General features: G+C 56.7%; 1 protein-coding gene across 3 annotated transcripts in view; it reads left to right on the top strand.

The window, feature by feature from the left end:
- PEPD (peptidase D) overlaps nucleotides 1-27,131 on the top strand; it is a 117,553-nt gene that overhangs the window by 1,770 nt on the left and 88,652 nt on the right. For 2 of the 3 annotated variants that reach the window (XM_068992152.1, XM_068992151.1), the window contains exons 2-6: nucleotides 6,498-6,681; nucleotides 8,501-8,628; nucleotides 16,162-16,225; nucleotides 21,666-21,713; nucleotides 23,044-23,105. In XM_068992152.1, the coding sequence (XP_068848253.1) occupies nucleotides 6,498-6,681; nucleotides 8,501-8,628; nucleotides 16,162-16,225; nucleotides 21,666-21,713; nucleotides 23,044-23,105 (486 nt within the window). The remainder of the gene's footprint in view (nucleotides 1-6,497; nucleotides 6,682-8,500; nucleotides 8,629-16,161; nucleotides 16,226-21,665; nucleotides 21,714-23,043; nucleotides 23,106-27,131) is intronic. The other variant, XM_068992153.1, reaches the window with a different exon arrangement.

The raw sequence follows: 27,131 nt of genomic DNA, 5'->3' as shown, positions 1-27,131 counted from the left end.
AGGTGTGTAATTAGAAGGGAGACCTGAGAGGTAGCTTCCAGAGCTCTAGAGGCCCTCCTTGGCAAGAACCACCCCAGGCTGGTATTGGTTGCCCTGCTGGACACTTGGAACCCAGCAACTTCCTTAGGTGGAAGAGGCTTTGAGTGCGTTTCCAGCAAAGCTGTGACCTAGTATGTCTGGGGACCTTGAAGAATGGCTTTACTGCTGTCATTATAGTTCTTCAAGGTCCCCAGACATACTCAGGGCATATCAGAGCATCAGGCATAATGAGGCACCGCACCACCAAGTCATAGCCACAGGCTCCCCAGGAGTTGAATTTGGTTGCCTATAGAGTCCTCCCTGAACCCTGGTGGCTCAGTGGTAAAGAATCCACCTGCCAGTTCAGGAGATGTGGATTTGCTCCCTGCATTGGGAAGGTCTCCTGGAGAAGGAAATAGCAACCCACTCCAGTATTCTTGCCTGGGAAATCCCATGGAGCCTGGTGGGCTACAGTCTATGGGGTCTCAAAGAATTGGGCACGACTTAGCGACTAAACAAGAGTCCTTCCAGATCCTGGGCCTGGGGAGGCCAGGAGGCTGAGGTGCTTGTTTGTGCTCCATGTGATTTGGGGAGCAGTGGAAGCCTTAAGTTAGCATCTCAGGTTCAGCTGGAAACTTGAACTGCTACTCTGAGGAGTGTTTCAGGGTTGATCGTGTTTGTCCTACCAGCCTGGGCGAGGACTTCAAGATTGAGACAGGGTTCCACAGCCCCCAGAGGGTCTGCTGTGAAGTCACCTCCACACCCCACCCCACCCCGCCCCAATCCCATGACATGTGGTGGAAGGTGTCTCCTTGAGTCAAGCTTTGCATGGACAGAGGTGAAACTGCTCTGCTGTAGCGAGAGCTGCTGTGTCGGTACCCCTCACGGCTTTTTCCTTTCTCCTCCTCCCTCTGCCCACTCACTGGCTTGCCCTGGACCGCCCTCATCCTCTCACATTTTGTTCTCATACTTGCAGGCTCAGCTCAGGAGGTACCTCCCAGAAGCCTTTCCTGACCTCCTTCCCCCCACCACCTCCCCGATTTGGACATCCAGTCAAAGCTTCCTTCTCAGAACTTCAGAGAATCCCAGTTTTTCCCTGCTGGCAGGATGCTTTTCTGCATCTGCATGCCTGCACATAGTATAGTGATCAGGTGAGGGGTTGCTCCCCCTTCATGCCTCTGCTGGCATCCTTAAGCCCAGGGACTACTTCAGTGTGTGTCTCTAGGGCCCTGTGGCCACCTTGTGATTGGTTCTGGGTGACATGGTACCTAATGATTTCTCTATATTGGTCCAGGATGCCATCCTGTGTTCCATGGAGCCCTCAGAAATTGAGGAAGGGAGCCGTGGGTGGGAGTGGGGACAGAACTCTGAACAGGATGAAGGAATATCTTTAACTCTGTGAGTGACACTTGGGGTGGAGGGGCTGCTGCCCAGAAGGCTTTTGCCCAGCGAGGAGCAGCAGGTGAGCTGTCCTGGATGTGTCCCTGTGGGTTCATAGGTCACACCAGAGTCAGCATTTCTGGAGAGCAAGTATCTGGAGGAGTTAGATTCTGAATCAGAGCCTGTCTCCACCCTGATATGAACCTTGTGCTCTTGGAGAAGAGACAATGGGCTGACCTTGGGGGCTGGGGTGAGGGGTGGGTCCGTGGGAGGCAGACTGGCCAATGAGTGCCCCTTTGCCCTCCCAGGCCCTTTCTCAGCCCTCGTCTGCCTCCACACAGGTCCCTGGGTGTGCTTAGTCCTGCTGGCCCTCCTCAGGAGAAGGGTAGGCAGGGTGGGAGATGCCAGCCAGCTGCTGGGAGGCCCCTTCAGCCAGGGTGAGATGGCTGGCCTTGCTGTCAGTCAGCCAGAGGGTTCAGTGTCTGGCCTGAGCCGGAGGCTGTGGCTGAGGAATTAGGCTGGTCTTTGGCTGGCCTCTCTTGCTGGGAGCTTAGCAGCATGGCCCCATTCAGAAGTGGTGTCATATCACAGGGCAAGGATGTTGTCCTCATCCATGCTGTGGACCCCATGGGCATCCATGAGACCTTTTTATCCCTCCCAGCATGATTCCCAGGTGGCTCAGTGAAGAATCCGCCTGCCAGTGCAGAAGATGCAGGTTCAATCCCTGGGTCGGGAAGGTCCCCTGGAGAAGGAAATGGCAATCTACTCCAGTATTCTTGCCTGGGAAATCCCATCATCATAGGAGCCTGGCATGCTGTAGTCCATGGGGTTGCAAAGAGTCGGACACGACTGAGCGACGAAACAACAACAACATGATGAAATAAATCACAGAGGAGGACTTCCCTGGTGGCTCAGACGGTAAAGCGTCTGTCTGCAATGCGAGAGACCAGGGTTTGATCCCTGGGTGGGGAAGATTCCCTGGAGAAGGAAATGGCAACCCACTCCAGTACTCTAGCCTGGAAAATCCCATGGACGGAGGAGCTTGGTGCAGGCTACTGTCCATGGGGTCGCAAAAAGTCGGGCACGACTGAGGGACTTCACTTCACTTCACAAGGAGAACCAATTATATAGGAACACAGTTACTAAGATGTTAGGAAACAAATTTGTGGTATAGTAATATATGCTTCTTTATTAACACATTAAATAGTAAAAGCAGCAGGTCTAACCTTAATGTTGAAGTAGTGATGAGTAAAAGTGGTACTCATGAGATGTGGTGACATCAATAAGGTGACATGAAAATACTTCTGATTTCTGTTGATAGATTCATGCACTGCTGATACTGTTGTTTTTTTTTTGCTTATGTTAATAACTGAAGAAAATGTTAATTTGAAAGAGAGGTTAGAGAAAATATATAACTTTTTTTTTTTCCCATTCAAGTAGGTGGAGTCTGTAAACTCTGTGCATTAATCCCTTGGGTGAGAACCCAGCAGGTAGCCATTGAGGGAAAGGAGAGGTGGCTTGGTACTGAATTGGGGGACAGGAGAGGTTTTTCTGGGCATCAGTGTCACACCTTCCATAGGGGCAGGTCACTGGCTGTTGACAGGGCTGGCCCATGAGGGCTAAAGCTTGTTCTGTGGGTCTCTTTGATACCCTGGAGTCTTTATCTGCTAGCCCCTACTATCTCCCCTGGGCATTGCCCGTGCCCTTGGCTGCCTGCAGTAAAGTGTGCCTTATTTACACTTGGACTTGGAGATGACCTGGCTTTTGCCTTTTAAATTCCAGATGCCAGTTAGCAAAAGCTCCAGCAGAAACCAGGTGGGGATATTTTATTAGGCTGCTTTTGCTGAACTTGCAGGGAGAAGCCACCTGTGATGGCTCTGGGCCCAATGTTCTCTCTGAGGGTTGGTTTATGCCATGAGAAATCAAAGGGCATGTCTCTATACCCCTGGATTCTGGGATGCCCTGCAGTAATAAATGACTGCAGCCGTTGGCCTGCCTGGGGGCTCTGGCCAGGCTGCCTTTCTCTGTTCTGGCTGAGCCCATGCAGGATTAGGTAGTATTGTCGATTTCCTTTGCTGCAGCAGCTCATGCTCCCAGGGAGGGTAGCTTGTCGAGTTTCCTGTCTTGACCTGGACTGCTCGGCCCTTGGGCCAGAAAACTCCTGTCCAGGTGCCCTGAGGAGTTTAGGTCTCTCAGAAAGTTCTGGATAAGATGAAGTGAAAGTCGCTCAGTTGCGTCCGACTCTTTTCAACCCCACAGACTAGCCTTACAGGCTTCTCCGTCCATGGAATTCTCCAGGCCAGAATACTGGAGTGGGTAGCCGTTCCATTCTCCAGGGGGATCTTCCCAACCCAGGGATCGAACCCAGGTCTCCCACATTGTGGGTGGATTCTTTACCGTTTGAGCCACCAAGGAAGCCCAGATCAGATGACGCCTAGCCCTTCTGAGAGCCTTCCAGGTTCCAGGGATCCAGGGATGCAGTCAGCTGGCTTTGTTGTTGTTTCGTTGCTAAGTCATGTCCGACTCTTTAGCGACCCCATGGACTGTAGCCCACCAGGCTGTTCCTTCCTTGGGATTTTCCAGGCAAGAATATTGGAGTGGGTTGCCATTTCCTTCTCCAGGGGAGCTTCCCAACCCAGGGAGCGAGCTCACGTCTTCTGTATCACAGGCGGATTCTTTACCACTGAGCCACCCCGGGAACTGTTACCTGGTGTGTTTAAGGAGGGAGGTGGGGAGGGGATGGGCTGTGCAGGCTGGGGGCCGAGGCTGGGCATTTTTAGGCACTGGTGCTGTTGAGTGTGCACGGGTCTAGGCAGCTTTGGCCGGGGCCTCTGCAGCGGTGCTGCCCCTTCTGTGCTGTGGTGAGTCCAGAGAGACGAGGCTCTTTCCTGAGCCCACCCCATGGGCTTTGCTGAGTGAGGGGAAAAAATGGGGGAGCACAGGGGACTCTGCAGGGGTGCTGGCAGCTGCACTTTCAGTTCCTGACAGCACGGCCAGCTGGGATGCTGGCCTGTTTGTGAGCAGTCACCCCTTCCTTTCATCCTGGTGCTGAGCATGGCAGGCGAGTGGTCTGGCTGGGAGGAAACCCTGGCCCCTTGTGTCCACCCTCCTGGGAGGGTCAGGAAGGGCTGTGCCCAGGGAGGCTCTAGTCCCGTCAGCACGTTGGGGTGGGCAGGACCTCTCTACCCTTCCTGGCCAGGCTGGTCTAAGGGTGGGGCTCCCTTCCCCTCTGGGGCTGATGTGGCAACTTCGCACAGCTGTGTGGGTGGCCCCACGCTGTGACAGGTGCTCACTCAGCAAATCTTTATTAAGCACTTGCCACATGCCCAGCACAGAGCGTGATGTGGAGCAGCTCGGACCAGGGCAGACCCAGCTCTCTGGGCTCGTGGGGTTTCCGTTCTAGCAGACAGAGGCGGACCTTGCCCGTGACCACCGTCTCTCATTGCAGCCCCAGGCAGCGCCCCCTCTCTCTGGGCTGTCCCTGCCCTCCTGGACTTCCACTGGCCAGAGAGCCTGCAGGGCCTCCCTCCACACAGGTCACATGCCCCTGCCTAACTCCTGCCCCCTGGCCCCGACCTTGCTGGCCACCAGCCCACTCGCTGGGACTGCCCTTCCTCCATTTAGTCATTCACACAGCGCTGTTTTGGGCTTCCCAGGTGACGCCAGTGATAAAAAAAAAAACCCTGCCAATGCAGGAGATGTAACAGACCTGGGCTCGATCCCTGGGTGTGGAAGATCCCCTGGAGGAGGGCATGGCAACCCTTCTCCAGTATTCTTGCTTGGAGAATCCCATGGACAGAGGAGCCCGGTGGGCTACAGTCCACGGGGTCGCAAAGAGTTGGACACGACTGAGGTGACTCAGCACGCATGCAGCACTGTTTTAGGGGCCTGGAAGGAGGTGGTCCCCTCCTTCATGGAGCTTACATCTTACCCGGGGAGACAACCAGCAAGTAAACATATACTGTTAGACAGTGATGCGTGCTCTGGAGAGGTGGGAAGAGAGCAGGGGCTAGGTTTGGGTGGGGTTGTTGGAAAAGCTTCGGGGAAGAGGGGGTATTTCTGCAGAGGCCTGGATGAAGTGAGAACATGAACCTGGTCAGCACTGGGAGAGGGTGTTCCTTACGGGGAACAAGAAGGTCCCAGGTGGGAGTGTTCTTGGGGTTTAGGGAAGAGTATGATGCCTGTGTGGCCCACCTCAGCACCTTGTGGCTGGGAGGAAGTCTGCACTGGGCTCTAAGTGCACTGGGGTGGCCAGGACATGGGGAACGACTCTTCAGAGGATTTTGTTGCACAGAGAGAGAAGTAGATGCTGGTGGGTGTGGGGGTCAAGGGGCGTATTTTTACTTATTTTAAAGATGGGTGAGGTTCCTGTGCATCTGAATGCTGAGAATGGTCCCCAGAGGGGAAAATTGATGCTGGAGCAACTCGGGATTGGGAGGGTGGGGAGAAACATGAGGAGTAGCGCAGGTTACGCCCAGGTGGAGGGGACATCTCAGCCCAAAGGCCGCAACTTCCAGGTCCATCTGGTCATGGTTCTCCCTCAGTCATTTGGCACATACAGGCCTGGTTCGGCTCAGTGCCTGGTGCTGAGTGCCGCACGTGTGTGTGTGTGTGTGTGTGTTGAGGACAGGAGGGTGTCCCAGCTCAGGTGAGAAACAGCCCGGGCTGCCGGGTCTGTGACCTACAGAGAAGATGCAGCCTGCAGACACGTGGGCAGGGCTCTAGTGTCGTCTGGGCCAAATCTCACATGGATGGGAAGCTCCTTGAGGGCAGGAACTGGTGGGTAGGGGATGTGTCTGGGCACCGTTATAGCGTTGCCCTCTGTGGGCTCATCTGTCTACTGGTTAAACAGACCCAGCTGCCCCTCATCCCACTTGTCTGGCGCTCAGGGCCAGGAGGGGAGGGTGTGGTTGACAGCCCCTGTGGTCCACCAGCAGCCCGGCAAGGAGCTGTTTCTGAGTCACATGCAGGTCGAGCTTGGATCAGCCTGCCACGTACTAATGGGGGTGCGGTGCCAGGCTGGGCCCTGCAGCCGCCCCAGACTGTGCATAGGGCACGTGCCTGGCGGTGCTAACAGAAGCCTGCTCGTGTCTTTGCAGACCCTCATTTTGGCTGGGGAACGAAACTCTGAAGGTGCCACTGGCACTCTTCGCGCTGAACAGGCAGCGCCTGTGTGAGCGGCTGCGGAAGAACCCAGCGGTGCAGGCGGGCTCCGCGGTGGTGCTGCAGGGTGGCGAGGAGACGCAGCGCTACTGCACCGACACCGGGGTGCTCTTCCGTCAGGTGAGCCCTGCCGGCAGCTTCCCTCTCTGGGCGTGCACTGGGCCTCCTGTGGGCCGTCTGCCCTCCTCCAGCATCAGGCCCGGTGGGTAAGGCAGGCCAAGGCTGAGGTCCCCAAGGGGGCCCCCACTCCAGAGGGCAGAGCTGTCACCAATCAGCCTCAGCTCTCTCAGATCAGAGTACAGGGGGATGATGTTCCTGGGGAGCAAGCAGGCAAGGCTTCCTGGAGGAGGCAGTATTGGGTGTGGGTCCTGAAGGTCAGCATGCATTCTGACAGGTGGAGCTGGGGTTGGGTGTTCTAAGTGGGGGTGATGGTATCCACAGGATTGGACCCCAGAGGCGGGACTGGGCAGCCTTCCCTGGGCCGGGAGAGGTGCTGATGGGGAGGGCTGAGTTCCTGCCACCAGATTTTCCCGCAGCAAGAATGGACTGGCGCTGCAGAGGTCCTGGGAGGAGGAGGCGTGGGAGCAGGGTCTTAGCAGGAGTCCAGCGCCCCGGCATTCATCCCAGCTTCGCCAGTGCTGACGCCTTGGGTTTGGTTTCCTCCCCTGGGAAGCGATCCAGGGGCTCCGCAAGGTTCTAGAGCCCTGGGGGATGGCTGTGGGGGCCAAGCTGTAGAAAGCCAGCCTGGACGTGATGGTCTCTGGCATCACTCAGTTCCCGGGGACAGGAACAGGACAGTCATCAGAGGCTCACCCAGGGGGCCCTAGGCTGGCCCAACTTTACACATGAGGAATCAGACTCAGAGGGCAATGCCAGAGGGGGAGCTGGGATTAATTAGAACCCATCTGCTGACTCCAAGTCTCCCAGAGCAGGGGTCTGACGCACTGGGAACTCCCTGGGGCCAGGCAAGGCCTAGAGGACATGGCTGTCGAGCATCCAGGTCAGGGAGCAAGCAGGGGAATGGGAAGGAGCTGAGCATGGAGATTGGGCAGCAAGGCGTGGCCTCCGCAGCTAGACAGTGTCCACCCTGCGGGGCTCAGGCCCAGATCCACTGCTGGGAGCTGTGGCGCACGCAGCATCTTCCATGGGAAGTGTCTCCTACTGGAGGGCTTCCCTCTGCCTCTTCGTTCCTGCCGTCCCCGGGTTGCTGGAGATGTGGAGGTCTAAATAAGTTTTCTCTGCCTCGTCCTGATGCTTCTTGAGGTTTCCATAGTCTGCGGTTTAAAAACCAATCTCCTAAATTCAGCTGTTGGCTCCCTTACTGATGTTTTATGCAAGGTTAATTTTAGAAGAGCGCCTCCTCCACTTCATACCTTTACAACGATATTTTAGCTCCGTGTTTAATGCTAAACACTGGAGTCATCAGCTGCCCCGGGGGCGGGAGAAGGAAGGAAGAAGTCTTAAATGGAGGAATCCGCTTCTGAGCAGATGCCCAGCCTGGGCGTCTTAAGTCAAGGTGGCACCTTGCCTGCCTGCAGGCAGTGGGGGTGGCAGAGAGGTGGGGAGGGACGGGGATGCGGGTAGGGCGTTGCCAGATCTGTGATGCTCGTGGGCACCCGTGTCTTAACCTGTCCCGTCTGGGACCTGAGGGATGTGGCAGCGGAGGTGGGGGTGGCGGGTAGGGCTGGGACATGGGCATGAAGCGGGGTCCGAGCAGCCAGCCAGGAGGAAGGAGAAGACGGCAGTTGGTTGGAGGGGGGCACAGTGCTGAGGTGCAGGGCGGTGCGAGACTGAGGTCAGATTTTAAGAGCCGGTGAGCCCAAGCCGACTCTCTGGGGTATGGGAAGGAAGGTACTCAGCCAGACCCTCCACCTCTCTCCTTGTGCTTTAGGTTTCTGTCCTGCTGACTGGGTGACCTGGGTTCTTGTTCCCACCACAGGAGTCCTTCTTTCACTGGGCATTTGGTGTCACTGAACCAGGCTGCTACGGCGTGATCGACGTGGACACCGGGACGTCGACTCTGTTCGTGCCCAGGCTTCCTCCCAGCCATGCCACCTGGATGGGAAAGTAAGGAGCAATCTGGGGCTGTGACCATGCCTGCTGACCACTGGCTGGCTGGCTGGGGGTTGGGGCAGGGCCTGCTATGAGTGGCAATGGGGAAGGGTTAGCAAGGGGCAAGGGTTAGCGGGCAAGCATATTAACAGCCTGCTCTGGGCCAGAGCCCTGTGCCCTTGGATGGGAAGGAGTGTCAGAGCCGGAGCCGCAGACCGTTTTCACGTTTGTTTGGAGGTGCTGTTTGTTAATACTGAGATTCCGGATTCCCGGCTGTGTTGAGATGCCTGAGGCCTTGGCTCTGGGTAGGGGGGACCATCACTCTTGTGTAGCGTCCATGGGAGGTGGCCCCACGCTGGTGTGCTGGGGTTGGCTCTGGTCAGGGAGGACAGCCTGGGGTCCTTCTCTGAGGCCTGTTACGGATCGCATGCTGTCACAGCATGCCTCCCATGTGCCGGCCTCTGGGCTAAGCCATGAGGGGCTGAGGGTGTAGGCCCTGCCTCTGGTGGCTTAGCTGGGAGACAGGGTCATGCTCTTGAGGCCAGAGGCCTGGGTGAGGCTAAGAGGCTGCCACACTCATCATCTGGGGTGTCTGCTAGCGCCAGGACCCTTGGCCACATCCACTGCTCCCAGGAGCCATTCCTGCCGGCTCCGAGGTGCTGAGGCGGAGGCCCTACTTAACTGGGCATGCTTGAGGCGATCAGAGGATTCCGCTAGATGCTCTCCACCTTCTAGCGTGTCATTTCTGCCAGGAGAGTGCTTATTCTGGGCTAATGTACAAATTGCAGCCTTCACTGCCTCCTGGTCCCAACGCTCATTGTCAGGTAGGCTGGCAGGTCTGTGGCTGGTTTGAATGACGAGGCATCTGTGCAGAGGGCCAGGGCAGAGCCCCTCGGCCTCAGTGGGCTTCTCCGGGAAGCGGGTCTGACCACTGTTGGCGCCTCTGATGCCTTATCTGTGGAACAGCCATGAGGCCACTCACGAGGCATTGCCGGGGCTTTAGTCTGTTAGCCACTGTGCGGTGGTTACACTGTGGGATGGTCACTGCGCTATGACACTGGAGCGAGGCAGTGAGGATGCTGGGGACAGGCAGCTTATAACGTCCACAGTATTTATGGCCATTCCCTATGGAGAGTTGGACTCGTTTCCCTCCTGCCTGACTCGGTCAGGACCTGGGTCACAGCCTCAGTGCATAAACGTGGCTGGGTCACTGTGTGACTTCTGAGAGAAGTGAGTGTTAGTCGCTCAGTTGTATCTGACTTTTTGTGACCCCATGGACTGTAGCCCTCCAGACTCCTCTGTCCACGGGATTTCCCAGGCGAGAGTACTAGACTGGATGGCCATTCTCTTCTCCAAGGGATCTACCCAACCCAGGAGTTGAACCCAAGTCTTCTGCATGGCAGGCGGATTCTTTACCATCTGAGCCACCAGGGAAGCCTGTGACTTCTGAGGCTAGACTGTAAATTATGCTGTAGTTTTCACCAGGCTCCTGCTCCTCGAGCCCAGCTGCCAGTGGTGAGGAACCCAGACTCACCTGTGTGGAGGGCCCCGAGCGGCTGCCAGCCAGCACCACCCGCTGGAGCCTCGGCCCTCTTGGGACTCTGTCCCGAGCCCTGACCTTCAGGGTCTGTGGGTGTGATACATGGTTTTTTACTCCCCTACGGGTCAGGGTGGCTTGTCACAAAGCCCTGGGGACTGTAGGAGTTTCCTGGTGAGAGTTTAGATCTGGTCTGTGTGAGAAGATTCTCCCAGAGCCCTCCCTGCATCCTGAGGTGATCACAGAGCTGTAGCCTCAGCCCTTCCTGCCAGTAGCATGTCTGAGGCCCCTGTGCCTGGGCAGCCTCCATGGCCTTGGCCTGCCCGCCCTCTCAGCCTCCCTGTGGCCCTGCCTCTTGGCCCCAGGTGTGCTGAGATGCCTATAGCATCAGAGACGCAGCCCCATGAGACGTCGGTGTGGACAGTGGTGAGTTTCCATCAGGAAGCGTGGCGGAGCTCTAAGGGTGTCCCCACTTCTGACCACTGATGCTGCTTACACAGGGCTGACTCTTGCCAGAAGTCAGAGAGTGCCTGTCCACAGGGTAGGGTAGACATCCTCCAGGGCGTGGCTCCTGCCCTAGGGATCTTCCAAACAGCTGAGCAGGTCTCACCCTGCCTCGCCACAACCAAATGGCATTTGGGGGATTTTGTTTTGGCTGCTTGGCATGACATGCGGGATCTAGCTCCCCGACTAGGGATCTAGCCCTTGTCCCCTGAAGTGGAAGCGCCAAGTCTTAACCATTGGACCACCAGGGACGTCCCAGCACGAGGGTTTAAAACTCCGGGCCTGACTGGTCAGGGCGCAGCCATCAGCGGCTGCCTGTTCTAGAGCGTAGTCTCCAGTAATACAGGCATGATCTGCACTTTGACCATGGCTGCGTTTCAGAGCTGCAGTTAAGAAGTTCTTCTCTAATCTGTCCCTGCTTTGCCAGGGCAACTGACTGTGTGGTGCGGATTTTGGAGGATACAGATGGGTCTGCCAGGTGCGTCTCCGTGTCGGGAAGGCTCCAGGTGGTCTGGGCAGGCCAGACAGAGCAGGCCAGTCTCCAGGGGCATTCTGGCTCTGCAGCAGAGAGCTATCCCCTTGTCTCTGGCAGACCTGGCTCCCCTCTGTGCCTACCACATCCGGCCTTTCCCTCCCCCTGCTCTGGTGTGACCTTCTACTAGTCTGTGTGTCCCAAGCCTTTGGGAGAGAAGGCGACAAGTCGGGGACAGGGCAGTGGAAGGGGCGGGCTGTCTGGGGCTGGAGTGGGGAGCAACTGGATCTGATGTGCAGAGCTGATCAGACACTCCTGATCAATAGGGCAGGAGCGAGGCTGGCAGGATTACCTCGCCTTTGAAATCAAAACTCACCAGCCTGAACGTTTGACCTTCAGCTCCTCAGCTTCCTTCTGAGTCTTTCTCTGATGGCTTTTGAAAATCCTGCTGGCAGATACTGCAATCCGAAGTCGCCCAGGGAAACAGCACCCCCATCTTCACATTTGCTGCTTCCTGTATAAACAGCCTGTCCTGTCATCAAGGCTTCAAGATGTGAGGGGCCCACGGGAGGTGGGGGCTCAGGCTGTTCCTCACCCCAGGCCGTTGTGGGGACGGGAATGTGGTAGCTTCTATTTTGTTTTTATTTGGCATTTTTGCTTGTTCAAGTCTGGTGGGTTTTTTTTTTTTGATGTGAGAGTGTTTCCTGTCATTTCTGTCAGAATCCGGCTCAGCTGATGGCAGTTTTGGCCCCCGGGGTGTCTGGGGTCCTCTGAGCAGATGGGAGATTGGCACCCTGGGGAAGCTTCAGCACGGATGAAGGGTGAGCAACTCTGGTCCCGGTTGGGGGACCCCTTCTAGGACCTCGGCAGCCTGGCTGTGTTCTGCTCCCACCCCTGGCTGAGACCTCCGGCTTGAACGTGAGAGAGTGTGGCTGGCCTGGGCTTTGTAGGGAGGAGGGAGCTGTGTCTGGGGCTGAGGCTCTGCACGTGGCACTTCCTGGTGTGGGAATTGACGTGTGTGTACTGTGTGCTCTGGCGTGTGTGATGTGTCTGCAGTGTGTGTGGTGTGTGTGATGCGTCTGCAGCGTGTGTGGTGTGTGTGATGTGTGTGGGTCTGTGTGCAGGGTGTATAGGGGGTATATGTGGTGTAGTATGTGTGTGGGGTGGTGTGTGTATGTGTGTGTAGGGTGGATGGCGTGGGAGTGGGGTGCGGCATAGTATGTGTGGTGCAGTGTGTGTGTGTTGTGTGGTCGTGGTGTGGTGCGTATATGGGGTGTGTGGGGTGTTTTCACAGCCCCTGCTCCCCACCCCATACACACAGCTGGGTCACAGGATGATGGCTGCCTCAGTCTGTCTGGTGGCCTGGTCCTGGCTCCCCTGTCTTCAGGGTAGTGATGACGGGTGCAGGCCTCCCAGAGGAGGAAGACCAAGGGAGTTCCTTTGGCTCTGAGCCCAGGCGGTTCGTGAGGAACCTGACCCCAGGCAGCCTGAGGCCTGGCGAGGGCTTTTGCCGGGACACTCAGCCGGGCTCCTCTCCATCACCTTTGCTCCTGACACCAGCCTCTCTGAGAAGCGCCGCCCTGCCCCCAGGATCAGTGACCCGCACTCTGGAGAGGCCTGCTCTTCTCTCTCAAGCTAACAGAACCCCGACATGGTTGCCCCCTTCATTCCGGAGCTGGTGCGGGGTGCTGGGCCGTGAGCAGGAGAACAGCTGCAGGCAGGCTCCAGCCCCTGGATGTGGATGCTGATGGCTGTAATTCGGCCCTGTTACTGGTTCGTTAGCCACATGCAGGTGGTCAGCTTGCCAGCTAGACCTGTGCTTGGAAGTTTCATTTTCTAGAGGGTTCCACTGTGTCTGCCCCATGGGCGTTAGTTGAAAGTTTCCTTCTCAGGGGAGGCCCCGCACAGGGTGTTGGCACTCACCACGCCCGCCCAGACCCTGAGTTCTAGGAGAGGCCTCCCCTGTAGCTTGCTGGGCCCAGCTGCCAGTGGAGAAGAGAAGGCCTGCATGGGCCGGGACTGCAGACACCGGGTCCTTCCTGAAGATGTGAACCCCTTTGAGGGGGGCCCTGCCTCCTCTCTCCTGCCAGAGCTTCCCCTTCCTTTTCTGTAAATTTTTTTTATTTTAATTTTTTTATTATTAATTTTTAATACCAAAAATATTTTGCATTGAGGTATAGCTGATTAACAATGTTGTGGGAGATTCAGGTTGCCCCTTCCTTTTGAAGGGAGAGTTTCTGGGGTGGGGTTGGCTTCCTTGCTGGCCCAGTCTCTCGCATCCAGTTGCTGCCACTTGGATCTCCCGTATGACGGGATCTGGCCAGAGCTGCTCTGCTGGGCTCCAGACTGCAGTCAGGGCAACAAGCACCTCTCTGTGTGGCCGCGGCCAGCCCAGCGCTCAGTGGGCATGGAGTTGCCCAATGACCTCTCCTGCAGGGCTTGGGTAGATGTACCAATCCTTCTCCTATGAATCCCTCTGGTGGCTGGCTTGACATGGTGGCCTGCACACTTATCTCTTACGGTGCCATTTAAATGATTTTTACTAGAATTGGCCCCAAAACATGAAAAATAAGTACTATTCAAACTTAACTATCCCTGTCCTTTAGGAAGAAATGGCATGCTAAGTGCCAGAGAAGATGCAGTTGGTTATTCCTGCTGAAAGCCAGGCCTGTGGCTAGTTGGGTGACTCAGGGCCCTTGAGGCCCACGTGCACTCTGGGCTTGTTGAGGTGGGCCGAGGGCGTTTGGTGGGGCTGACTCCTGGGCTCGCTTCCTCCTGGGCATCGGAGCAGCAGCATCTGGCTCTCCCGTGGGCTGGCTGGCCCCTCGGGGCTTTGGCTCCCGTGGCAAGTGGAGTGGCTCATCGCTGGTAGGTGAGGGCTGGACAGGCAAGCACACAGCCCTGGGCCGCCCATGGGGTCGCAGCTGCCTGTGCTTCTCTCTCCTTCACTCCCTCCTCTGCCCTACTCCACCGGTTCCTCCCTGTTAAAACCTTGACCTCAGGCTGAATACATGGAGATGTTCCCAGGCCTCAAGTCCCCTGGGTTTCTGCTGAATCCTGATTGCCAAGAGCCACCCCACCCCACCCCCCAGCCCAGCCCTGCACCCGGGCAGGGCCAGCAGGAGCACGGTTCCTGAGGTGTCCCTTGGCAAGATGGCTTGGAAGACCTTGGGGGGTTAGGGTCCCCGACAAGAGGTGAGATGAGAAGGTCGGTGTACAGGCTGATGGCCGAGATGACCCTCTGTCGGATCATCAAGGCCGGCCTCGGAAGCAGGCCCTTAGCTCTTCCTGACTCTTTTGGGAGTTTGCTTTTGATGCCTGTCACAGCTGGAGCAGATGGAGTGATGGGGGCCCATGGATGAACTGGGGACCCACCGAGGATGTTGAGTGTCTGTCCTTAGCTGGGGCTGGAGTCACAGCAGTTAGCAGGAACATGGTGATAACACCAAGGTCCTACTCTTTGCCCTTCTGGCCTGTGCTTCTGTGTGTGGCTGCAGGGTCAGCTGTGCTAAGAGTGTCACCCCTTGGTAGCAGAGGGTCAGCAAGCTCTTGGCAGTAAGCCTTGGAACCAGGGCCTTCAGTGTCCACGCGGGGTGCTTGTCATCAGTTCCTGCCCCATGTAGCTGCTATGGTCGGTGCTAACGGAGGCACCAGACTTTGGCCGTTTACCTTTGAGTCCTGTCTCAACCACAGAAGCTGATGCAATTGGATCGTGCAAGTTTAATTAATGATGGGAGCCTGACACCCAGTGCCCACATCAGAGAAGCCAGAAGGGAGGTGAAGCAAAGAGGGTTCTGGAACATGGAGCTGCCCATTGCCAGGGACCACTGTCTCCCCAGCCCAGCAGGCCCCCTGGGGCTGTGAGTGCCCTTCTGCTAATCCCCAAGGCCACCTGTCTGTCCCTGGATCATGCTCTGTGTTTCCTGGCCACAGTCTGGTCTGGGATGCCTGTTTGGATGGAAGGAAAATTCTCACTCAGAGAGGGGCTGGGAGTCTGTTTTCTGGGTAGTGATGTTGGTACCTTGGAGGTATGTGGGGCTTGCTCTCAGAGGCGGTCGTCTCCAAGTGCCCTCTCTCCCTTATCCCCCGTGCCGTATCCTCCCAGGCACACTGTCCTTGGCACCTCCCCCTGCCTGTCTGCTCATCCTTGAGAGCCCAGGAAACACACTCTAAAAGCCATCTGCTGGTTCCTCTGAGGCCTCCTTTGGAGCTGACACTTGGTGACTAGAGTACCACACATCGCAGGCAGGAGAAGGGTGAACCCCCGAAGCTGGTGCAGTGCCCAGGCATGGGATGGCACAGGACAGTGTGTGTGTGTGAGACTAGACTTGGGTTGGACACCCTTCTCCTGGGTGGCTAATGCTCTTGATGTGAGCTGTGTCACCAGCAGTGACATTGATTCATTTTCCCACCAAGAGGCTGGGGGGTGGGGGTGGTGCTTGCTGGACCCGCCAGCCCTGCCCAGCACAGCCATGACCACACACGTGACCATGAGGTGGGCAGGGGCGACTCAGCTACCTCCACTCTGGGTCTTTGTCTTCTCACCAGATGATTTTTTAGGGACGATGAGTAAGCTTGAGTGTTTCTCATCACAGTGAGTAATACTGTTATTGACTTCTTTAAAATGTTAATTTTTAATTTTTAAACTTTCTTTTAAAGAGGCTCCGTGGGGGCCTGGGAGGCAGCTTATTTCACTCCCCAAAGAGTAGGGTGTGCTGGCGGGCTGCCCCGTGGACTCTCCCTGGCGGGTGGAGGGAGGGCCGTCCGCAGCTACTTGCTGCAAGCAGCGAGGGTCACAGACTCAAAAGAAGAGCAGAGGTTGGCTGGGAGGGGTGGAGGGAGGCAGGCGGGGTTCAGCGGTCTCTCTGTGGCCCAATGTCCTTTGCCCCCGCTCCCCGAGTCTGTGTTGGGCAGACTGGCTTGGTGCCAAGTGCTGGATGGGGTAGGAATGGGCCCTAGACTTGGGGGTGGAAAGGCAGCCGGGGCCCAGCCAAGACCAAACCCTGACCCTGGCCTTCCTTGTGCTTCTTTTGAGGATCCACTCCAAGGAGCACTTCAAGGAGAAGTACGCCGTGGATGACGTCCAGTACACAGACGAGGTCAGTAGTGGCCGACCCTCCCCCTGCCGCAGCCTGGCTTGACATCTCGGGACAGCATGGGCCAGCCACCAGCTCCCTTAGCAGTGCCAGAAGTGTCTGGTACCTGGGAGGTGGCTGCTGATCTGCTCGGGGGAGGCTTTCTCTGCGAAGGTCTGATCAGGCTCGGCTGGGCCTTCACGTGTCGGAAGGCCCTCTCGCAGGCCCTCATCAGCTGCAGATGCTACTGTCAGAAAAGCCCCAGGCTGCCAGAGGCCTGTGGGGCGGGGTGGACTTGGAGGTCCCCTGGCTGTACTTTTAATTATTGGCTGTGTCACACAGTTTGCGGGATCTTAGTTCCCAAACTAAGGATGGAACCCGGGTCACGGCAGTGAAAGCATGGAATCCTCACCATTAGGCCACCAGGGAACTCCCCGCAGCTTTAACCTTCTTCCCAGTGTGCTTGGCCAGTAGTGTGTGGCCAGGATAGGGATGCAGCTGTCTTCCCGGGGCTCTGAATCTGTCCCCAGTCCAGGCAATCGGAAGGGGTTGCCCCAACTTCCACTGCTGTTAGAGCAGGGGGAGGTGCCCATGCTTAGATCCTCTCCTTTGGTGGGTGTGTCCCTCCTGCCTTTGTAAACTGCATTGTAACATTATTGCCCTTTGGGACCTTGACCTTCTGGGTCTCCTGGGTGTGAAACCTGGAGGTGGACAGCCTGGGTCGGGCCCTGGGGCTCAGCCCACTGACTTAGAGCCTCCCAGCCACAATCTGATGGTTTTGCTTCTATGGCCAGGAGGTGGGCAGTGGCAGGAAGAGAGCGAACTCAGTCCCACTTACACTGTGATTTCTGGGGAGAAGGAGAACTGGCCTCTTGATGAGGTAAAACAGAAGAGGTCTCGAGTGTCAGGACAGGGAAGCCTGTAATGATGGTCTAGGATTACAGCCCCATAGACCAGCTCATTTTGAGTGTGTGTTTAGGGAGCAGAATCTTCAGTGAAGGCGTCAGTGGAGTTGAGAGCAGGGAGCTTTCTGCAGGGCCCCCCATCATCTGTGTCATCGGCTTTGTCGTGCCTGTTACTGCTGTGGATCTTACTGGAAACGAGGGCTCCTGTGGACTGGGGGACAGGTGCTTCACTCTGCGGCAACAGCTGCGGGTTCTAGGAACCTCAGTAGCTCACAGATTCCCTCCTCCCTCCACCCTGTGCTGTGGGGGCCAGAGTCTCACCCTGATTAGAGGAGGAGGCCAAGGCTCCAAGCAGTGAAGGGCCTCATCCGCAGCCCCACCAGTGTGGAGTACCAGACTTGGATGTGACCTCAGAGCCTGTGGACCCCAGAGGCGCACCCTCCACCCCCACCTGTGCCCTGTCAGAAGTGAGCGGGCACTGCTGGACACGCCTGTAGAGCTGACAAGGCTCCCAAGTGCCTTGGATTTTCTGTGGCTTGAGTTGGAGCCCAACCAAAGTACAGACACCTGAGCTGGGAGGCACTCGAGGTGCCCGGGGCTGCTCTGTCACGGACAGTGACAGGAAGCCCTTTGTGTTGGGCCGGTTCTATGAAGCTCGGCTCCATCTAGCCCTCAGACAGCCTTGGCCGTCTGCACAAATCACAGACAGGAAGCAACTGACACTTGTCTCCTCTGCAAGAAGGCAGGAAGCCCCCACCCCAGGCCGTGGCCTGTCACTCGATACCACATGCAGGTGGCTGATGTAGCAAGCCTGGCTGCCTAGTTCCCCTCCTCCTATCAGTGATCCTGAGTGTAATTATTGAGAAGGTCGAGTGAACGGTGGCTCCCCTGAGAGGGTGGGGCTCAGGAAAACCTCGAGAAGGGGTAGGCATTGCCATCAAGGTGCAGTGCAGAGGCTGTGTCCCTGGTGATGGGCGCTGGCCTGGCACAGGGCAAGTCTTGTGTCCTCTTTTGTGGCACCAGATGGGTGTTGCCAAGGTCACTGACGCGGATATAAGAGACCCTGGTGGCAGCCCAGTGGCGATAGCCCCCGTCTCCCCACCTCAGTGGGTAAAGGCATCAGGGAGTGGTGTGCCCCCGATCGCTCTGTGGGACCGCTGGCCCCAGGTTACCGGATGCCCAGTTGTTCATGAGCTGATGCACATCCACGTTGTTTGTGGTCATTCCCCACATTTAAATTTTGGGAACGATTTGAAAATTTTAAAGGCATTGCTGCATTGAAAAACCATTGTGCAGCCCTGTTTCAGACTGCCATGAAAAAGGTTTTTTTTTAAAAAGCTTTGCTTTTTGCACAGTGAACCCAGCTTCCTGGAGCAGTAGGAGCTTGTTTTGACAGCACTGGTCCAGGATCATCCGGCCCCCTTTTCTGGATCGTCACCCTTGAAGAGTGGCCAGCAGGCCTGGTGGAAGCCTTGGGTGCGAGGGTGCAAGAGGGAAGCCTCTGGCTGTCCCCAGGGAAGGATCCTTGTCCACAGGGCTCTGAAGCATTCTGTGTTTGCTGTCCACCTCAACCTGCCGGAGAGGCCAGACTACCTGGGAAACAGGTGCTGTGGCGTGAAGCAAGGCAGGGGTGTTTAACAGCACTGGTTTGTGAGAGCTGGTGGGTCCCCAGTGACCACTGCTCCATGGAAACGAGGCCCCGTGTGGCCGGAGCTGTGTCATCCTGTATGTGGAGTGGCATTTCCCTCTGGTGACGCATAGCTGCCTCCCGCCACCTTAATTTCAGAGGCGTGGAATCAGGGTGTGCTGATGAGGGTGTAGCGGTAATGGGTCTCCACGGGGAAGGGCGGATGCAACTGCCCAGCTTGGGGAGGTTTCGCAGCCGCAGAAGTAAGCAGAGCCCACTCAAGAGGTCGTGATCAATAAAAGACGCTGTCCTGCCAGGACCATCAGACGCCTGGCCCTCCACGTCAGACCTCCTCCATCCGTCTGCTCCTTCTCCTCCATTACCCCCCCACCGGCATATCCTGAGTCGTAGCTGAGAAGAAAACCAGCAGCCAGCACATTTGTCATCCTCCTCCCCTCTCCCAAGGACAATAGCGCCTACAATCCCCAAGTGCCTGCTTGCGCTCTGGCTCTGCCGCAGCAATTGACAGACCCGCTCCACGCTGATGAATGTAGACCCTTCAGTCGCCGTAACAACACACGCAGGGCCGACAAGCACGGCTCCGGTTCCTTCTAATGAGCCGCCCCCTCCTCAAGGAGGGCCTGGGGAGTGTCAGTGACTCAGCGTGCTGTGGGGCGTGCAGCTCCAGGGCCGGGCTTCAGTCATTCTCAGAGCAGTTACTGAGCAAACGAGGAGGGCCTGGGGAGATGGAGCGTTGGTGGGAGGGTTGTTGGTACACATCTGGGACTCATCAAAATCTTGACAAAGCGTGGGGCTTGTCAGACAGCAGTTTCCCTAAATCAGTTTTTTTTTTTTTAAAGAAAGCCTTATTTTTAAGGTAATTTATTTTAAAGAAATAAAGACTCTACCAGGATGTCCATCGTCGTGATTTATAATAATCATTAGAAATAATGTAAGTGCCCACAGAGGAATGAGTAAATAAACTATGCCAGCTCTGTTAAGAGACTAGGACACGGCGCAGCTCTGCGCTCTGCTGTCTTTTAACTGGTGGACCTGGGCAGATGAAGTCTTAAGTTTTTTATTGTATTTTACTGTTTATTTTGGGGCTTCCCAGGAGGCTCAGTGGTAAAGCATCCACGTGTCCATGCAAGAGATGTGGGAAGAGATGCGGGTTTGATCCCGGGGTCGGGAAGATCCCCTGCAGAAGGAAATGGCAACCAACTCAAGTATCCTTGCCTGGGAAATCCCAGAGGAGCCTGGCAGGCTACAGTCCCTGGGGTCAGAGAGTTGGAATCGACTGAGCAACTGAGCATGTGTGCGCGCAGCGTTTCTTTATTTGGCTGCATCTGATCTTGGTTGCAGCACACAGGATCCTCACCGTGTCATGCAGAGTCTTCTCTGTGGTGCATGGACCCTCTGGCTGTGGCGCGAGGGCTCTGGAGTGCGCAGGCCCAGTAGTTATGGCTCATGGGCTTTGTTGCTCTGCAGCATGTGGGTGGGATCTTAGTTTCCTGACCAGGGATTGAGCCCACATCCCCTGCATTTCAAGGCAGGTTCTGGGATCACCAGGAAGTACCCCTTAAGCTTTTTCACTAGTGAACCCTGAATTTGCAGCGCTAGCTTCATGGGAGGTTACATGAGATGAGTCTGCAGTGACTGACGCAGGCCATAATCGAGGTCTCCCTGGACGTTTACCATCCCCCTCGGTAGTGACTGGTAAAAATGGCACGTTTGAAGAATATTTAATGACAGGAAATAAGCGAAGCGTGTAACTTCATATGATCCAGACGTCATTACAGATCTGTTTTTATGTGCAGAGGTAAAAAAAGTCTCAGGGGATGGTTTTGTAGGTGTATTTTATATTTTTTTATAGTTTTCAGTATCTTCCAGATTTTCTCTGGGAGCCTCTCAGTATTAAAAAGCATATATATTACATACGTCAAAGCTTATCAAAACATGAGCTTCAAATAATGTGCAGCGTAGAATATGTCAGTGATGGCTCCATAAAGCAGTTGAAACAACAAGCAAATCCCTCTCACTCTCACCCTGTGTCAGAGTGTCAGAGTTTAGGGTGGGAGCGTGGGGAGGGGGCTCAAATGCAGTGGGAGCTGCCGTGGCCAAGATGCAGAGTGGACTGAGGGGTGGAGCCAGGAGAGGAAGCAGGTGGTCCCACTAGAGTGGCAGGCACCTTGGGTGTCATGGCCGATGCAGTGTGATGGGCATGTTGCCAGGGGAATGAGGGCTGTTAGGGGGCAGTAGAGGAGGGAGTGAACCGATCTGCCTGGGAGGGGGGCGGGGACCTAAGTTTTGAGTACAAATTGCGGAAGCAGCTAAGATGGGGGAAAGTGTGCCAGGCAGTGGTGAGAGCCCAGGCACAGGCATGGGGATGAGCCTACGTGGCAGGGATGGGGGTGGGGTGGTTCAAGGGGGTTGGTTAGGAAGCAGCCAGCAATCAAGGGCCTGAGTGGGCCATGGAAGGGATGGAGTGCAAGGATGTGGGGTCGGGAGTGGCTGAGTCCATGTGGTCAAGGAGATGAATGGGGGCTGGGAGGCGGGTGTCCACCCAGGGGACCAGAGCCGGGTGGGTCCGGTGCCTAAGAGCTGGCTGGAATGGGTCTTTTGCAAGGAACCAGGCAAATGAACAGGGGTGCTGCCCTTGGCGGGTAGGTGGGTCTGGCTGTTTGGAGTTGGGGTCCATGTGGGTCCCAGAAGCTGGGCAGCACATGGGGAAGCATGCCAGGTTTAAGCTTGAACCCTTCTCTGCCCCCTGATAGCTCCGTGGCTTTCTGAAGTCCTTATTCTCTATAAGGTTCCCTTTTGAAGGATGTGCTTGATCAGTGTGAGTTGTCAGCCCTTAATAACCCCGGTACGTCACCTCCATTAGGCTTCATGCGGTGGCACTAAAGTGGATGTTTTCTTTCTGACCTTTCAGATCGCCAGTGTTCTGACATCCCGGAGCCCCTCTGTGCTCCTCACTTTGGTAAGTGGCTGGTTTTGAAGGACCAGGCAGCGTCTGTGTATGGAGAGGGGCTCTGGGGAGCCGCTTGACTCTGCAGAGGTCAGGGCCCTGGGGTGGGATGGAAACCCGAGAACAGCAATCACTGGTGATCAGTAGTGACACCTTGGTCTGGGTTACCAGTCGAGTCCAGGATCACACCCTCCGTTCTCCAGTTGCCTTGAGCCGCGTCCTGTCCTGAGGCCACTGTGGACGAGGCACCGTGCGTGCTCCAAGAGTTAAAACCCGACTAGAGGATATAGTTGGGTCAGATTGAGCTCTCGGGGTTTGTTTATCAATTTGCTTCCACCCTGTGTCTCCTTCATTGTTGATAGAAGTTGGAAAAACACACCCTTCGCATCAGCCCATGAAGGTGCTGGGCTGTGTGGCATCAGATTTTGGACCCGGGGGGCCGAATGATAGAGGACCTGCGGCAGCCTGCGGCTGGCAGGAGTGCACAGTGCCCCCCAGCGGGGTGGGAATGCTGGGGCTGTGAAATGGCTCCGAGAAGAAGCCTGCCTTCATGCGCTTCTTCAGCCTTGGGGAGCTTCCAATATGAAGAGTGTACAGAAAGTGACCCTTCTCTCCTTTGTTAATTGATTTTTACAGGAACAGTTTTTTCTAGGTTATTTTTGTTAGCACTTCGCATGGTCTCTTTTTTCCACGCTGCTGTTTTGATGGCTGAGAAGAGAAGTTAAGATTGTGGTCACAGGGGGTCCAGTGTGTTTTATTTGGAGGGACGCAATCAGACATCCACCTGAAGGTCTTGAGGAAGAATTAAAGGGGGATTTAAAAGGCCTGGCCTCTCTGGGGACAGCACATTTTCCTCTGAGTCTTTTGTTTTCTCTCCTTCCCCGTCTGAGTTCTACTTGGAGTCTCCTTACAATTAGGGAAAGGAGAGGAATGTAGCAGAGTCCCAGTGTCACCGGGAAAGTCCCATCCCTCCCGAGTCGGGTCACACGGGCATCTCTGGCAGGGTCAGATTTGACAGTGTTCGTGGGACACTGTCTGTGAGGAGTGTTTGTGCACACACGTGTGCAAGGGAGATGGGCCAGGCTTGGGGGTGGGGGCTTGTGGTCGGAGGTGGTCCCAGGCAGCCCGAGCCGGGGTCAGCAAAGTGCTTGGACTGAGGAGACCTTGGTTTCCTCTGCTTTTCAAGCTACAGCAAAGAAAGGAGGGTTGCCCTTCTGCTGGGGCCTGGCCTTTCAGGAAGGGATGGGTTGGCTGGGCCAGGGTGGGGGCTCCCGGTCCTTACCCAGTCCCACAAGGCCCCGTGTGGCAGGCCTTTGCCCTCACTCTCCGTCTCTCTCCCCAGCGCGGCGTCAACACCGACAGCGGCAGCATCTGCAGGGAGGCCTCCTTCGAGGGCATCAGCAAGTGAGTCCTGGGGCCCCAGGAACCGTCTTCCTACTCCATCAGCTCACATCTTTCCCCGCAGGCCTGACCCAGCCTATTTATATAAACTAGACACAAAACACACAAGCAGGGGACTTCCCTTGGCGGTCCATTGGTTAAGACTCCCTGCTTCCAATGCAGAGGGCATGGGTTCTATCCCTGATCAGGGAGCTAGATCCCACATGCCGCAGAGCATGGCCAAAATGTTAAAAAGAAAAAACAAAAACCAGAAGGATATTTATAGAAAGGGGCTCAATTTGGTACTTTTGAGGAAATGCTTAGAAAAAAGTTTTCTTACATTCAGTTCAAGTTTGACTTTAAGGACCGACGCTACTTCCCCATGGAGCTCCATCATCACAGCACCAGCGACCGAGTGCTTAGGGAGCCCTGGCCTCTGGGCACACTCAGGGGGCTGTGCACACTCAGGGGGCCGAGCACACTCAGGGGGCCGTGCACACTCGGGGTGGAGCACACTCGGGGTCCGTGCACACTCAGGGGGCCGGGCACACTCGGGGCCATGCACATTCGGGGCCAAGCACACGCAGTGGGCGGCTGTTTTCCCCCAGGGACCTGCTCTGACCTGTGGTCTTCTCTTCATTCTTATCAGCCCCCTCCACTCGCTCCTGGCTGATGAACCTCCCCCAGTCTGGCTCACAGGTTTCTTCTGTGCCCCCTGCTGCCCCAGTCCCAGGCAGGGGCCCCTGCCTTTCCTGCCCTCACTCACAGTGTAGCTCCAGGCGGGGCCCTGGAGCCCTGCTCCCCCCTTTAGGCCTCTACACACAGGAGGGCAGATGTTGGGCACAGAGAGCCCGCCTTACCACCCTCACACCCTGGCCCCCCAAAGAATGTGGCCGGCCAGCCACCCTTGTGTCTCTGGGCTGGCTGCTGACCGGCCCTGGCACGGGGGTATCTGCGGGGCCCTAGGCTGCAGCAAGCGAGCCCTTGAGGAGAGCACCTACCCCTCGGGGCTGCCGAGTGTGGCCGGCTCGCTGGCCTGTTCCTCGGGCCCCAGCCCCTCCTGCACCTCCCGTGCTCTGCACCAGGGCGTCCCCTGTCGTCCTTTGGTGGCCCGCGGCGGCGGCAGAGGAAGCGCCTTATAACTATGTATGAGCCCGAGCCATGGGAGTTTGTGCGTATGTGTGATGTCAGGTGATTAGCAGGGATTATGAGCTCATAAATATGTATCACTTCCCCCAATGATAAGAGCGGCGGGGTTGGGGGAGCGGGTATCAGGTTTGCTGCTTTTCATTGCACGAATCTCCGCATCCTCTCGGGAGTTCCCCAGAGCGGCCTTCCTCCCACACCAGCGGTGATTAGCCCAGCTCATTGAGATGCTGGCCGCGGAGCCGCCGTCTCTTCCCCAGGCCCTTGAGAGGGTAGTGCAGGCGCAGCCAGCTGCTTCCCGTCCCAAGCCTCCCCTGCTTCCCCAGCGCCGCCCGATGCCAGAGCTCCCATGCCCTGTTCACCTGCCTCTGCCAGCACCATGGAATATCTCTGGTCCCACGGGCTGGCCCCTCTGGCCTCAGCGTGGGTCACTCCCTCGTGGGGAGGGCCCCAAGCTGGGAGGAGGGAGGGCTTGCCACATGATGAAATGAGACCCCACTCATCCAGAGCCTGGCATGGAGCCAGTGCTTAGTAAACAGTTACCCATGAGCAAACCCCATCATGCCCCATTGCCTCTACAAGCCTCAGTTTTCCTAGCTGTGTGGTGGGCCAGTGGACTTCACGATCTCTGATGACAGGATTCCCTGATGTCAGTGAGCTGTTGGGCTTCTCGGCTGTGGGCTCTTTGCTTGCCCAGCCCCTGAGCCGAGGTCTCTGCTGTGGAGATTGCCTCCTTAGCACCCTGGGCACAGGTGGTAAGGCTGGAGTGGCTCCTGGCTACTCCCTAAAGTTTTCTAGGGGGAGAGGCAGGGGACCCTAGCAACATCATCACTGTCAATGAGCAGTGAAAGCTGAGGCCCCCTCCCCACTCCCCCTGGGAGGATTCCCGCTGTGGACCAACCCCTCCCTCCATGGAGTAGACTCAGCCTCTGTTCCCTCCTGCCCCCGGATTCCCCACAGTCCCTGCCAAGAGCCCAGAGGAGCCTGTGCTTGGCCACCTCACCGTGGGACTCTCTTTGGAGAGCCAGGACCTGCCTTATCTTTGCACATGCTCTCGGGCACTAGGTGGGCCCTCTCCAACCCATGGTCCAGTCCAGACAGGCTGGCTATGGGCCCCTCCCCAGGCCCCTCACTGCCGGGCTGAGTGCCACCCCCTCGCTGCGGGGACTCATGCCCGTGCCCACGTGGCAGGAGTTCTCTGACTTGGCTGCAGGTGGGAGCCCTCCCTGCCTTGGGGTCCCCAGGCCCGCCTGCAGTGCGCACCCTTGTCCTGTCCCTCACAGCTCCCTCTGGGCCCCGCACCCCAGTGTGGCACCCTCCATGTAGCTCTGCCCTCAGGGGGTTGCTCCGTTTGGGTGCCCTCACCCCGCACGCTGTGGTCACCGACCTCGGGTCCCCTGCCAGTGCCTTCCCTCTGGAAAAGTCATGTTCATCTTCCTGGGGTCTGGGTGCAGTCCAGCCCACTGCCAGCACTCTGGTTCCTCCACCTCTCGGACCCTGTTGCCGGGCTGGAGGGGCCCTTGTCCTCCAAAGCTCAGTGACCGAGTTCACCTGCCTGCTGCGAGCCTCTCCAGCTGTTTTCAGGGATAATAATAGCCTGTTTCCTAAGCAAGATGAATCTTGCTGTCGTCCTAGTTTCCAGTACTAAGCTGCTTCTATCCTCGGTCACTTCTCACCGCCCTAATGAAGTGGCTCATTCCTGGAATTTTGTTTTTAACCATTTTGAACTTCTCTGTAAACCCTCCCACCTTAGATCCTTATTTGACCTCTGGCAGAAGTTCAGGATCTGGCCTCTCAATTTGTCCTAATGGGCCACCCGCTGCCACCTTGACCCCTTGACTTGGGGTAGGAGGGAGCTTGCGGCGGAAGCCTCACCTGTCCACCCTTGCCCGAGCCTCCTGGCCCTGGTCTAGCCGAGTGGTCGGCCTGTGACCTTGTCTCCAGGTGTGGCTCCTCAGGGTTGCCTGCCTCGGGCCTGTCACCTTGTGGGGGTGGGGGTGGGGGGCTGTGGGTTTGATCCTGGGAGACTTTAGGCCTCCCTCAGCCTTCCCAGGTCAGGGCCAGGCCACCTGCGGCCCACAGCAGGGTTTGTGCCAGGCATCACAGTGGTGGCATCGGCAGAGGACCGGGAGCAGGGAGGCAGAGGCGGGTTGGGGGTGGTAGACGTGTGCTGGGGTCTCCCCATGGCCTGGGGCCCCTGGACTTATCAGGGAGGTACCCTCTGCTTCTGGGACACTCCCCACCCTCATGGGCTCTGGTGGGCTTTGTTTTTTTTTTTTTACATAATTATGACATGCTCATGTAGAGAACTCTTAATGCAGAGGCTAAAGCAAGGTGGGGCTCTGTCCTTCCTGGGGAGGAGGGTGTGCTGTGCTGGGCTGAAGGGAGCAGGGTGGGAGCAGGCCTCCTGCTGAGCTGGACTCCGGCCCAGGCCATAGTTCCCATGAAGGTATAGGAGAAGCAGGCCCCGCGGGGGTTCTGGACACAGGATAGGGTCCAGCGTTCATTGCCAGGTGCTGGTGAGGGCAGGGCCAAGGCTGGTCTGTGGAGAGGACAGCCCTGCAGTAAACACGGCTTCTTCCCGTGGGCCGCACATACCACTGTGGCCTGCCGTAGAGGGTTCCTGCACCCTGGGCGCCAAGGCAGACATGGTAAGTCTGTTAGCAGTCTGAGAGGGCAGACTTGATTTTCCTGAGAAACAGACCCCAGCTGTTAAGGGAATGAGGTTATCTGTGGGGGGGCCACCTTCTTGGCTGGAGACCGTTGCTTCTGAGGCAGGCGGCGGGGGCCATGAGTACAGAGCGCTTTGTTTCATGCCATTGTCTGACAGAGAAATATGGTCGATATTTTATATCAGCTGGTCATTGTGAATAAGCATATTTCTTATCTTTTGGCATTTACTTA

This window comes from Capricornis sumatraensis, chromosome 20 (genome assembly GCF_032405125.1).
Source record: "Capricornis sumatraensis isolate serow.1 chromosome 20, serow.2, whole genome shotgun sequence".
Lineage (NCBI taxonomy): Eukaryota > Metazoa > Chordata > Mammalia > Artiodactyla > Bovidae > Capricornis > Capricornis sumatraensis.
The sequence above is the reverse complement of the archived record's forward strand: the minus strand, read 5'-3'. Positions and strand labels throughout refer to the sequence as shown.